Below are 12,937 nucleotides of genomic sequence, written 5' to 3' on the forward strand. Positions count from 1 at the left end.
TTGACCGCAAATATGTCTTTAACTAACATCATAGTTGGAGAAATAACGTTCTGCAACCTGATTTTTATCATCTCAAAATCATCATTGCAGCTATGCTAGCAACATTGTGCTTTCATTATGATTTAATTTCTCGATAGATAGTTAAACAGTTTTTACCTGTTTCATCCCGTGTCTCCTCTCCCCATCACCCCTGGATCCCTCACATTGCCCCGCTCTGTTTTCAAAACTAATCAGTCTCAGTCGCTCTCGCGTCATCTCGTGCTGCATTCACTGCAGTCCGACATTGGAAATTAGCGGTCGTAATTCTTAAATTATCCATAATTTATAAACCTCGCCACCCCTACAGTCAACTGGGGTGGCAGCTGGGGTGGCAGCTGGGGTGGCAGCTGGGGTGGCAAGGCTGTCATTTAGGGTGGCATTTGCCACCCTATGCCACCCCAGTAGATCCGCCTATGGCCGGTTTGTCGGAAGCATCTTGATGTTAGCTAGTAGGTTCCAAATGGGGAAATGACATTGGGACCAAATAGCACTAAATTGATTACTTAGAAACAACGCTATGGACAGCGGAAACATGCAAGAGGAGGAGAGTTTTGTGTCGGAGGTCATGGATGAGTCTACTCTGTCATACATTGAAGGTGGAGACGAAGTTGTTGTGGAAGAGGACGCCAGGCAGAAGCTTGGTTTGGTGTAGAAGTATTCCAGCCGTACATGTTGGAGCCCTTGCCTCACAACGCTGCCAGTTCTGTTAGCTCTACGCCTGCCGAAGACACAGACGTGCATCCCTATGAACACTGGGACGGAACTCAATGGCAAAGTAAATAATGATTCTTATTTCAACCGTTGCATATATTAGCTGCGACATATGAATCAAGATGCTATGACAAAAAAATGTGATTGACAGATGACCGTTGAAATATGATTGGCCGAATTTAGGTGTACAGGCTGACGTATAACTAACTGGCCTGGATAACATAACAAAAATAAAACAAAACAAAAAACAGATTTTAAGACAGGATTTTTTTTTCAAAGAAATTTCTTAACTTTTGGGACAATGTCGTCTGACAAACAATACATTTATATACATGTTTAAGGGAGAATGATTTGACATTTAAATATGATTTCACTACGACTATAAGGCCAATCATGTTGTTTTATTTACTTATTATACACAAGTTTATTTGCTACCTTATATGTAAAAGTAATTTTTAAATTACTTTCATGGATTGTATTTACCACCCACCAAGAAGTGTTGAGAGACCTGGTTGCCTTACAGTTTTTCTGGAGTTCTGTGCAAAACATTCAGGAAAATTTTACTTAGAAGAGGAATGCAGAAACCCCCAGTGATCCCTAAATGTTTCTTGCTCAGCCTCCATTTCGTTCTTTAGAAATTGTTTGCACCCCCACCCAAATTACACCTCGCCCCCAACTGACCTTTTTAAGCTGTTGAACAACAAATTGTCAACTACAGTAAATAACTGTTGTAAAGAGTAAATAACCACAATTTCCTTTTAAATCACAAACTGCCACCTTTAAAGTGTTATAATTTTGACTGTTCCCTGGGTAAAAAAAAATTAATATATTGTTTTAAAATACTTCTGAATTTTTTTTTTCCTACCTTGGGATGTTAAACTGGGCCTCTTCTAATAGCCTTACTTTGGGTACCAGTGCAGTATATTTACAGTCACCATGGTTAGAGCGACATAACTATCGATCAAAGAGTTTAGATGTAATGAATTTGACGGTCAATTCATTGTGATGTGACATAAAAAAATCTAGAATACTGCATTTCTCATTGCCATTATTTGTTTTTTTCACCAAAATAATCAGGATTTAAGTTTTAACATGTAAATACAGGAAAATAAAAATGTAGACCTGCAGGTTTGTCCCCATAAGGTATGGATAGATCAAACAGTCATTGGTTAACATTTTAAAGAAAAATAATGTTTTTATTTAGATTTCCAAACTGAAATGCCTTGTTCTTTTTTCACCTGCATAGAATATATTCTAGTCTTTCATCTATGATGTTAAAGGTGTGTTTACCTTGAATGTATTTAACTTTTTTAACCATAAGGTTATTCAATAACAATTATTCAATAAAATCCACTTTAAATATTGTTTTTGCTACTTTATTTAATGCAAATATTAGAGTGAAGGCTGAACCTCATTCCTTTAGTTTACTACCTTTTTTAATGACAGTTGTTTTTATAAGAACTAATACTGAGCAGTTTGAGATGCTGAGTGTACTGACACAATGTTTAGATAAAAGTAATAAGGTAAAAGAAATAAGGTTTAATTACAAGAAAATACTTGTAAGTCATTTCCTCCTTAAAATAAGTGTATTTATTCTTGAATTAAGTATTTAAGTGAGACACTTTGCCAATGGAACAAGACAATTTACACTTAAAATAAGAAAAAAAAACAATTGCATTTTCTTATTTCAAGTGCATAATATCTAGATACCTTATTTTATTCTATTAGCAAATCATCTTATGTACCGGCTCAAATTAAGGGTAAATACCCTTAATTTAAGACATTGTTAGTCATTTTGAGATCGTTTTTGCAGTGTACACTAACATTTAAATAATACTTACAACAGGTAAATATACATTGATATAAATGGTAGCCTAAATAACAGAAACCAAGCATCTTTAACATTGAATAACATATATCATATTATACAAGATTCACACCGGGAGCTGAAATCCCTTTTTTTTTTTAACTTATAACTTAGAGCCAAACATTGACCCAGAAAGGTTTCCAGTGAACACCAGGTGTAGAATTTGTATATCAGTGATGATGCATATGTGCTTTGCATTCACTGTCTTGCACTTATTGCTTTATATTTAGCTGCAGTCATCAGGGAGTTGCTCTGTAGCAGCTGTAAATTTGTCATCCTTATTTTTGCCTCCATGCATCTTCAAGCGCTCACAAATCTTTCCAACAATACGCCGCAACAGGTATAAATTCTCTTCTTCCATACCTGAACCCTGAGTTCGACCAGCTCAAAGCCCTTTTCTAATGTGTAAACATAATGTCTTTTTGGATATCTGATAAGGAAAAGGACGTTTTTGAAAGAAAGAAATTGCAAAAGCCCGCCGACGTCTAGTTTTATGCCAAACCAGCATCTCTGCAGTGATTTGCGAGTTTTCCAGTGATCCGCCTGTGCCAGAATGAGTTGTTTGTCAGCCTTGGAGATGCTGAGCCTCTAAAGGTGGGTGGAAAGCATTAGAACAACAAAGACGGAGAAACCTGCGCTGAGTGCGAAATAAAAACCGACCATGATGAAGATGGTAAAGGGCCGTGAAAGTGGGCTCCCTGCCGATCCTGCGGAGTGATGAGATGAGGCCAAGGCCAGTTCTGGCTAATAAGTGTGACCAAATACAGCCAAGAGGCCTCAGCCAGTAGCCTTATAACACCTATTATCATCCTTCCTACAAGACATCCAGGTGTTTCCATTTAGAGGCTATTGTTTAAGCCGTGAAAGGCTCTTCTTTGTGAGGATGCTGACACCTCTCCACTTGTGTCAGTAAGAGTTGACAGGCTTTAATAGTTTTGTGGAGGTCAGCCTCCTGCTTGCGTGGATAGGCGGAGGAGAAGGACCGGGGTACTACAGGAAAGTCTCAGTCTTCTGACACCTTGCAGGGACAAAATAGGGCTATTTTATTCTTTCTAAGGTTTATTATACAGGATAGGAGCATAGAAAGTGCACAGCAAAAGAAGCACCTGAGGTTCTGACAGCCCAGAGGGAACATGAGGTATCCTGAGCCAGCAAGCGAAAGAATATTGATGTTGACGATTTTTTTTTATATATATATATATATATATATATATTGTACAGGGGCCAAAAAACATTGTAAAAGCAGCTGACAGATTCATTCTAAGAGTAGTTGACACCACAGGAGAAAAAAAAAGTCTTTTTTGTTCATTTAAAGCGATGCAGTCATGGGTGGAGGAGCCCTGCTGGTGGTATCTGTGGTGGCGTGGCTGAGCCGTGACCTCACTGGGTATAGTACTGCAGTGGAAAATGTCCTGTCACTTGATGGAGGAGCTGCCTGTAGCAGCAGGAAGGAGTGTGGCGACAGGGGCCATGTGTGTTAACCTCTTTCCTTGTCACTTTTTCTGTCTTTTTCCCCTCACCCCCCTTATCTCCACTGTTTTTATTTTTTCCCACTCCTTTTTTTTTTTCCTCTATCCCTGCTCCCCCAGATTCCACCCTCCCACCCCCACTCCTCTGTGACAAATTACTCCTGGCGGTTGATTTGTTGGTTGTCAAAAGTGCTCCTTGTGCTGGAGGTGTGGGGTGAGCTGCAGAAAAAAGGATGCTAGAGGTACCCCCCCTCCATGGCTGACCAGATCTCCTGCTCTTCCACCTCTCTCACCCAACCAACCCTTCACATGTGCCCCCTCTCTGGAAATTGACATTCTGTCTCATAAGATCTCATTACATTAGATTTTCATGTTAAATCAGCTTCCACATTACATTTTTTTCCCGACAAGACTGTTTCAATATGTCAGGAAAAGGAGCTTGAGGAGGATCTTTTCTTATTTATAGGAGAGGAAATGAAGGAAGAGAAAAGGGGGAAAAGCGTGTGAGCGATAAGTGAACTAAGAAGTCAGGATTTGCGATAGGCTGCCTGCTGTGGTAAGAAGCACAAATAGCTCATGAGAAAGAAATCTGTTTGGATGATCTGATGAATTAATAGAATAAGCAGCTTAGTCTAATGTACTGTAATATAGTAAATGTAACTGTTTTTGCAAAGATGTGAGTGTGAAAACATGCAAAGCTGCTGAACAAAAGGATTTAGTATCGACGTTAAATGTCACTTTAGTTCAGTGTGTTTTTTGGTTGCTGTTGTTGTTTTTAATCTAAGCTAATCATATCTGTATTGGGCCAATGTATTAGGTGCTTTACAAATAAAGGAATTTAATTATGTTTGATTCAAAAATCCTGTAAATCCAGTGTTGCCATAAAGCAGCCGTGATCATTGATTTTCAGCTTTGCCAGCAATGACCTAATGCAGCCAAAGATATTACAGGGATAAACCACCTTAGTAAAGTAAGTGCAGATAAATGTCTCATCTCTCATGTAGTTTGTGTATGTGTACTTTGCAGTATGTCAATATATAGGCCTGCGCTGGAAGGACAAAATATTCATTCGGAATAATTTGAAGATGGAATGAAAATGATGCAGTTTGCAAATAGATGTATTAAGATTGAGGGATGTTTTTTGTATCATCCCATCTCGGTTGATATTGAGCCGTCTGTTGCTTAAATCAAAGCAGCATGGGTTGGAGGAGATTCTAGAGAAAATTCCTGCTCTATTTCATCTATATTGTTTATAAATTTTTATGTAAACATCTGAGATTTTAAGTGAGGATTTAAATTGCATTTGGACTTTGACTAGACTAGGTTGATGCTGGAAGGTGGATCATCATATCTGTTTTAAGTTCAGGATGTTCTTGAAGTTAGTTTCATCCGTTTTGGCTTCCACTCTAAAGAGAAGCCGCCTCACTACATGATGCTGCCATGTTCAGATTTAGCGCTATTGTTTGTATTCACTTGTAGGAATTGATCTGTATGCCGGAAAAGGTCTGATTTCTTCTGACCATTGGAACCTTTTCCAGGTGTTTGATGATGCTTTCATTAACACCTTTTCAAACCATGCTTATAATTACTCCTTTGCCCCCTTTAAAGGAATAGTACACCCAAAACATGATTAGCCTTTATTTTCTACTCACCCCCATGCTGAACAACACCCTGGAGTACTTTTTTGATATCTCAAATGCATCTGGAGATCTGGGAGGCTTCTTGCTGTCTGCTGACATCCCTCTGATATCTGATATCCCTCCATACTGGTCGTCCAATGTATTCCAAGTGTCCTGAGTGGGTAGCATCCAGAATTTACTCGAAACGAAGTCATTTAGAATGTTTTTAGAGCATAAACAGTAGTGTATAGGATTTCCTGAAACTGCGCACATGCGCGCTCACGACGCTACGGAAGCCGGCAGACCAAACCAGCGCATTCAGCTCGGCAAAGAACTCATGCTCTTCCTCAACACTGAAGTCCTCAGACATTTTTCTTTCGTTGTTTCTTTCTTTGCACAGGTAAACAGCACATTTGTTCTTCTACGCTTGCATTATCGGCAGAGCAGACGCTGAATGCGCACTTTCATCTGGCTTGGTCTGCCGGCTTCCGTAGCGTCGTGAACGCGCACGTGCGCGCTTTCAGGAAATCCTATACACTACTGTTTATGCTCTAAAAACATTCTAAATGACTTCGTTTCGAGTAAATTCTGGATGCTACCCACTCAGGACACTTGGAATACATTGGACGACCAGTATGGAGGAATATTGACACGTTTTTTGTGGACTTTTATGGACCTTTCTGTCTCGGTCACCATAGACCTCCATTATTTGAATGTCAGCAGACAGGAAGAAGCCTCCCAGATCTCCACATGCATTTGAGATATAGTACTCCAGAGTGTTGTTCAGCATGGGGGTGAGTAGAAAATGAAGGCTAATCATGTTTTGGGTGTACTATTCCTTTAAAGATAGAGTAGATACTGCTTTTTATTTCATTTAGGGTGTCTGAGTAAAAGAGGCTGCTTATAATGAGGCATCACAAATGCTTGTCTTTATTTTAACCTACTTTGCGCTGGTCGATGACATTGTATCCCAATACAATACATTTAGATTTGACTTGTTGTGCAAAGGTTTAAGGCTTCTGAAGTGTTTTTAAGTAGATAAAAACTTGAGGATGGTGTCCTGACAGCAGTTTTTTCTCCAGCAGTGGTGATGTTTTAAAGAACAGCTTGTGTGCCTCAGTCTGACTCACTGTTTCTGTCCCACTTCTACAAAAGTAATCAAATATTTTTTCCTTGCAACCCCGGCTCCACAGACGCTGCTTTGCTTAGCGCATCGCCATCAAAACAGAGAGGGGAGCGACACAATCCACTCGTGTTCAAAAGTGTAAAAAGGATCTCGCCGCTTCTGTCTTTGTGTTAAAAGAGGGGTTAAGCTTTTATCCTATAAATATGGCATGGAAATCCCTCTGTCCACGACGCGTTCTTTCTAAGGCCCATATTAACATAAAAATAGGGGGCTTGTTATACAGTGAGATTTCAATAAAAAGAAACCCAAAATGCATTTAATGAAATTCAGATGCAGGGCCCTGGCTCCCTGGATCTCATTAAATGAGCTTTGTGCTGTTTTTCCCATCTTCTCTTTGTAGAGGGGGGTCCTTGAGTGCCCTTAATAATGTGGCAGATTTCATCATATTCCTGATTTAAAGAGGACAATGTCTGCCTTGTTCACTTGTTCTTTTCTTATCTTTTTTTTTTTTTTTTTTTTTTTGCATGTGGAAGCCAATCTCCACCGATGTGTTCGAATAGTTTGAGAATCTGGAATGGAGATGATACTCTTGTCTTGTGCTGTGCTTTCTTTTGACTTGCTGAAGTTTTGTCGAGGCCCTCAACTAACTAATTTTCCCACTCCAACCCCCTCCCCTCTTTTTCTCTCTCTGCATAGGATTTGGTTTCATAACTTTTGAGAGTGAAGACATCGTAGAGAAAGTCTGTGAAATTCATTTTCATGAAATCAATAACAAAATGGTAAGTTCATGCATTTTTTTTTCCAATTCCAGGAGGGAGTTGAAGGATTAATATTTGATTTGTTCTTTGCCTGGCTATTAATAGCAGACCATGTGTGTTTGTGTATGTGTGTTATATGCGCAAGCTAATACCCCCACATAGCCACACTTTGTGGGTCTCTGGGTCTCAGGGATGGGAAAGCAGTGGTGTGTACTGCTCACAAACCGTGAAATTGTGCGGCTGAGTTCTGCCTGTCAGGCTGAGGGGACGGGAGAGTGGAGCCTGTCCCTCTCCTCCTGAATCCCCATTGCCTCATGCGCTCACACAAAAACACAGGCACAGGTGGAGATGTCCAAGGGTGCAAGAGGAAAGCTACTGGCAGAGGCAGAGTTCATTAGTCAGGGATTAACACCTTCTGCTGAGTGCCAGCGACGCTGGTTTTATTTACACCCCTCGTACGGTTCTTTCATTGCTGAGTTTCTGCCGCAACTTTCTAAGTCATCAATTCTTCGTATAATAAATTGACAAGGTCCGCCCTCAGTGTAGTGAGTGTGACATTAGGCCCTCCTTCGCCCACGTCTGCCCTGTGAGCCTCTTCAGAAATCCTGCATCATTTGAACAGCTCTGTGGGCAGTGATTGACTGGAGGGAATACTCACTGCCGTTCAGTGGAGCTACTTCTCTCTACGTGCGCACACTCTCCCTCCCTCTCAGGCCGTCCTCTGAAACCAGCAGACTGACTGGCTTCCTGACTGACAGAACCAGCGTAGTAAAACCCTGCTCACCTGGGAACGGGCAAAGTCACATATGACCAAACCCTCCCCTTTTTCACCATGCATCCCCGCGTAACCTCCTCCCTGCATCACATTCCCTGCTTCATCTGAAACAGAAATATATGGTAGGGATAAAAATATTCACCTGTAGTATACTCTGTCAGATCCTCTGACGATCAGATCTGTGGGAACAAACAAAATGTCACATGTGAATATCCTTGAATGTCAACCAGTCCCAGTTTAGATTTTAGAAGAAGGTGACACATTATTTCCCTAAAAAAAAATCTCTCTTCTACCACCTTTAACCAGGAGGTAAAATCTCTCACAAAAAGCAGTTAAGTACCACAGTTTAATTTGGTAATGATTAGATTGGAAACACAAGTTCTAATTAGAAGGCTGAATGTGCCTAATAAATAGTTCAATAATTGCACCATTAAAATTCATTTATAAAAGGGCTTATTCTATTATTCTATTCTGTATGTGTTTAACTGTAAGTACAAGGAAAGAGGCTCTCATATGAATACACCTCTATCAAAATGAGAGATTTTGGGATTTTAACTCAGAGACCCTAAGAGATCATTTCCAAACTTCTTCATAACATGAAAACCAAAAGCTTCATCAGACAGTCAGAGGCTTCTTCAGATTGGTTGTAAGACCGAAAACTATAGGAAACCCTGTCTGCCTACAGCCATTAACATATATAACAGCTAGTTGTTATAATACAGCTCAAATGTTCCATTGTAATAAATGGAACATTTGAGCTGTAAATCGAGGAAATCGATTTGAAGGAAAAACTTTGACCAACCTGGTTGCATAAGTTTAATACACTAAACAACTACAGCATTTAATGGAGGCCATCAGGAGGCTTGAGCCTATAAGGCTTTTCAACACTTCGCATTTCGTCTGATGAAACCATCCTTCTGTTGGTTTTCACTCCCTGTTTTGTGGAGGATTTTTGCGAATTTTTTAAAAGACCTCTCCACTTTGTTATTAGTTGCAGCTGTCTGTGTTGCGAAGGCCTATGGCGACATTGGGCTGCTGTTACAGCAAATCCCATAATGCTTTGCGAGGAGAGCTCTCCGCACAAAGCATTCTGCATATCAGCATCATCTTTTCTTCTCATACACTTCATAGACAATTTTTCTCTTACGACACTCTGCCATTTTCAAAGAACTGTCATGAGAAAGGTGAGCTTCAACGACTGTCTGAAACCGTAGCCCACCACACATACACGCCTGAAAGATAGCTAACAGGACTAGCACGTAGGACAGCCTTACATAAACATATCACCAGAATGATTGACAATTAGGAGGACCACTTATTTAGACGATCCACCTAGAAATAAAAAATACTCCTCTATACCTTTAAGACTACCACTTTTTTTTTCTTTGGAACAAAAACTTCTGTCTGTCAATCATACTTCTCACTGCAGACATATGAAATATAAGGAGAATCAAGCTAGACCTGCTGTGAATCAAGGTCTCCTGAGAGGCTCTTCCAGGTTTCAAGCTTGTATTTTCATTGATTTAAAAAAAATGTCCAATTACTCCCATATTTCCTCCTGTTTTTGGATGAGTGTCATTACTGTAACATTTATAATAATGCAGGTATATTTTTTGTCTCTAGTATTCCCTTGACTGTTTCCTTTTGAAAAAGAGATGCTCTTAATCCTGTATAGCGTCTTATTGAAGTATGGCGCTAGCAAAATAATGCAAATTAACCCTTTTCAGGAAGATCCTATAGGATAGATGAATTTCTTTCTGTTGCTTAAATTCTATAATTAATGGCAGACATGAAGAGTTGGAGTGGTATAGGTGAAATTAAATCAAAAGAAGCCTTAACCTCTCAACGGGCTGAATCCAGGTTATTGTGCCTTTCCTATATTTGTGTTGCACTATCAACGATGTAGGAATAATTCAGCGTAGTTCAAGCAGTGAACTATCTCTGCCTATATCTTCATTATGTTGCAACATGGCATAGCAGTGACCTTTAGGTTGCACAAAGTGCAATCACACAAGCACTTTTTTGTTGCTTTAGTGGATCCAACTTCGTTGATGAAATAAACATAAATATGTTGCAGATTACAGCGAAACAGAGCTGTCACAAAATCAGGATGTTAAGGAAGGGTTGCTAGGGTTAGAAAATGTAACTTTAGTTTCATGTCACAACAAGAAAGAATTGAATGTGGCTGCGATGTGGTGTGAAGAAGAATTTCCGGCTGTCTTAGAAAGTAGCCATGATCCAGCTGCAGCTCCTGGACTCCACAAACTGGGAGCAGCTCTGGAGGATCTGATAGATGTTTAACACCTATTCAACATTGAAATTGAATTGAACTTTATGATCTCACAATGGAAAAATTACTTCTCTCTGCATTTAATCCATCCCCTTTTGGGGAGCAGTGAGCTGCCATCGTGGGGCGGAGCAGTGTGGGGTTAAGGGTCTTGCTCAGAGAGCCAGAGTGCAGGCTGTGGGGATCGAACCGGGTACTTGCAACCTTCTCAGAGCAAAAGCGCACTGCTCTAACCACTAGGCCAACAGAATTGCTCCATACCTCTATCAGTACCTGCATTCACAATTCATTTATTGTCACTCCTGCTGAGTGATCAGTCTTTGAAGAAAAAAAAAGCATTTAACAATTTGACCAACATGTTAATTTTTCAGCAAGTCGCAGTCATGATGCAACTTGTACACACCAAAAAACATGCATAGATAAAACAAACGTACAAAAATTACCAGTTTTGTAAATATTTACTAACCTCTGAGAACTAACAGGCCTTATGGGGACCCAAGGCTGGTCCTCATGTGGTGGATCCCCACTTAGACAGTTTAGAGGCATGTTGTTAATTAACTTTAGGTTAATAGTCTTAATAGTTAGGGATAGGGTAAATATCAGGGTTAGGCATAAATGCATTTAATAAAATGACTGTACGTCAATGTAATACGGATAGAAATGCACAGATGTAACACACATATTTTAAAGCAGTGCTGTAAATAAACATTTACATAGAAAAATAACGCAGGTGACATGAAGCCTCTTTTGACAAGATCTAGGGATGCTAAAGTATTAACAGTTTTTTTACCGGCTTCCTGGGTGATTCTAAACAACCTCTAAAGGTAACTCTCCCCTTTATGTTCTTAGCAGGACACAAGCATTCTATTGTTCATATTTTCTTTAATTCCTTTTAATTTCCTACATTTATAAAATTAGTAGATAGAATCCATTTACTCCACTCTTTTATGATCCATAAATAATTTGAAATGGCCCAGTGTAGACTTGCTCATGGATCTGTCACTGCCTATCACATTTTCTGTCAAACAGATTTTTTTTCTGTTAAATTACATATAAGTTGAAAACTACAATTTGTCGCATCAATGTCTAAGGTTAATCTAATAGCTCGCATAGTTGGACACTGTCTATATATTTCATATTTTTCATCAAATGTAGTGAGAATTGGTGATTATTCACTTATTATATATGGCTAAAATTAATGTTTATTACTTATTTTAACATATGAATATTGATTGTTTTTCTTCTTATGTTTCTTTCTTTTTTCTGGATTGATCACTAATATGATGATGATTAATCAAAAATTATCCTTCAAACAGATTTAGAGGCTCAAATGCAAGGTGGTAAAATAAGGATATAAATTTTAACTTTTTATTTTCGAATATAAAATAAAATGATTGCAATGATTTTCCTAATTACAAATGCAGGTTTATGACAAAGATTTAATTGTAGAAGCATCTCCTGATGTAGGCTTGTGTTGAGCTTTAGAGAAATACTTGGTCAGCTGTGGCATGTTTTTACTCAGTCCACTGTTGCCTGTCTATCTGCTAAACACATCTGCTCTAGTGAATTTAAATTCACACAAGGTATTAATGCCAAGCTGCATTGATAGCCCCAGGAATCCCTGGCATTTTAGAAGTAAATGCACTGGGCGTTGATTTGTAAAATGCCATGTAATGTTGAAGATGCAACATATTTTCAATCTTTAACTCTTTAAATAATTGAACATGCATTCAGAAAACATGGATCTATGTATCTATATATGCTATATATATTTTCGTATATTTAGTATCCTTGTCACCTAATGGTTCCCCTTCAGAGTAACTATAAGAAAGAAAAAGCAGTTGAATTTAGGACCTCTAGAAATAAAGAAACATGAATATAAAGTACCCTCTAACCTGCAGTAACAAAGGTTAGCATTTTGCAAGGATTCATTGACACAGGCCATACCTAAACATATATTCTTAGCATTGAAATCCTTTGATGTGGCATTTAGCATCTTAAAATATTAGGCTGCACGGTGGGCAGTGTGGTTGCCTTGCATTAAGAAGGTGATTGCTTCCCATCCCGGGGTCTTTCTGCTTGGAGTTTGCATGTTCTCCCTGTCCATGCGTGGGTCCTCTGCAGTTACTCCGGCTTCCTCCCATTTTAAAAAAGGACTGTTATGTTAAATTGGCCTCTCTAAATTGAACCTGGTGTGAGTGTCTGTACGCATGGTTGTGTGTCTTTTGAGTGTTTCTGTGTTGTTCTTAGACAGAATTTTGACCCCTCCAGGGTGTAACCCGCCTC

At 39.2% G+C, this 12,937-nt stretch overlaps 1 protein-coding gene across 8 annotated transcripts in view; it reads left to right on the forward strand.

Moving 5' to 3' along the window:
- Window positions 1-12,937, forward strand: part of msi2 (musashi RNA binding protein 2) — a 357,407-nt gene that overhangs the window by 244,169 nt on the left and 100,301 nt on the right. For all 8 annotated transcript variants that reach the window (XM_015391454.1, XM_015391455.1, XM_015391459.1 and 5 more), the window contains one exon: window positions 7,528-7,610. In XM_015391454.1, coding sequence (XP_015246940.1) covers window positions 7,528-7,610 — 83 coding nt within the window. The remainder of the gene's footprint in view (window positions 1-7,527; window positions 7,611-12,937) is intronic.

Source organism: Cyprinodon variegatus, unplaced genomic scaffold (genome assembly GCF_000732505.1).
Source record: "Cyprinodon variegatus isolate N-32 unplaced genomic scaffold, C_variegatus-1.0 Scaffold542, whole genome shotgun sequence".
Taxonomy (NCBI): domain Eukaryota; kingdom Metazoa; phylum Chordata; class Actinopteri; order Cyprinodontiformes; family Cyprinodontidae; genus Cyprinodon; species Cyprinodon variegatus.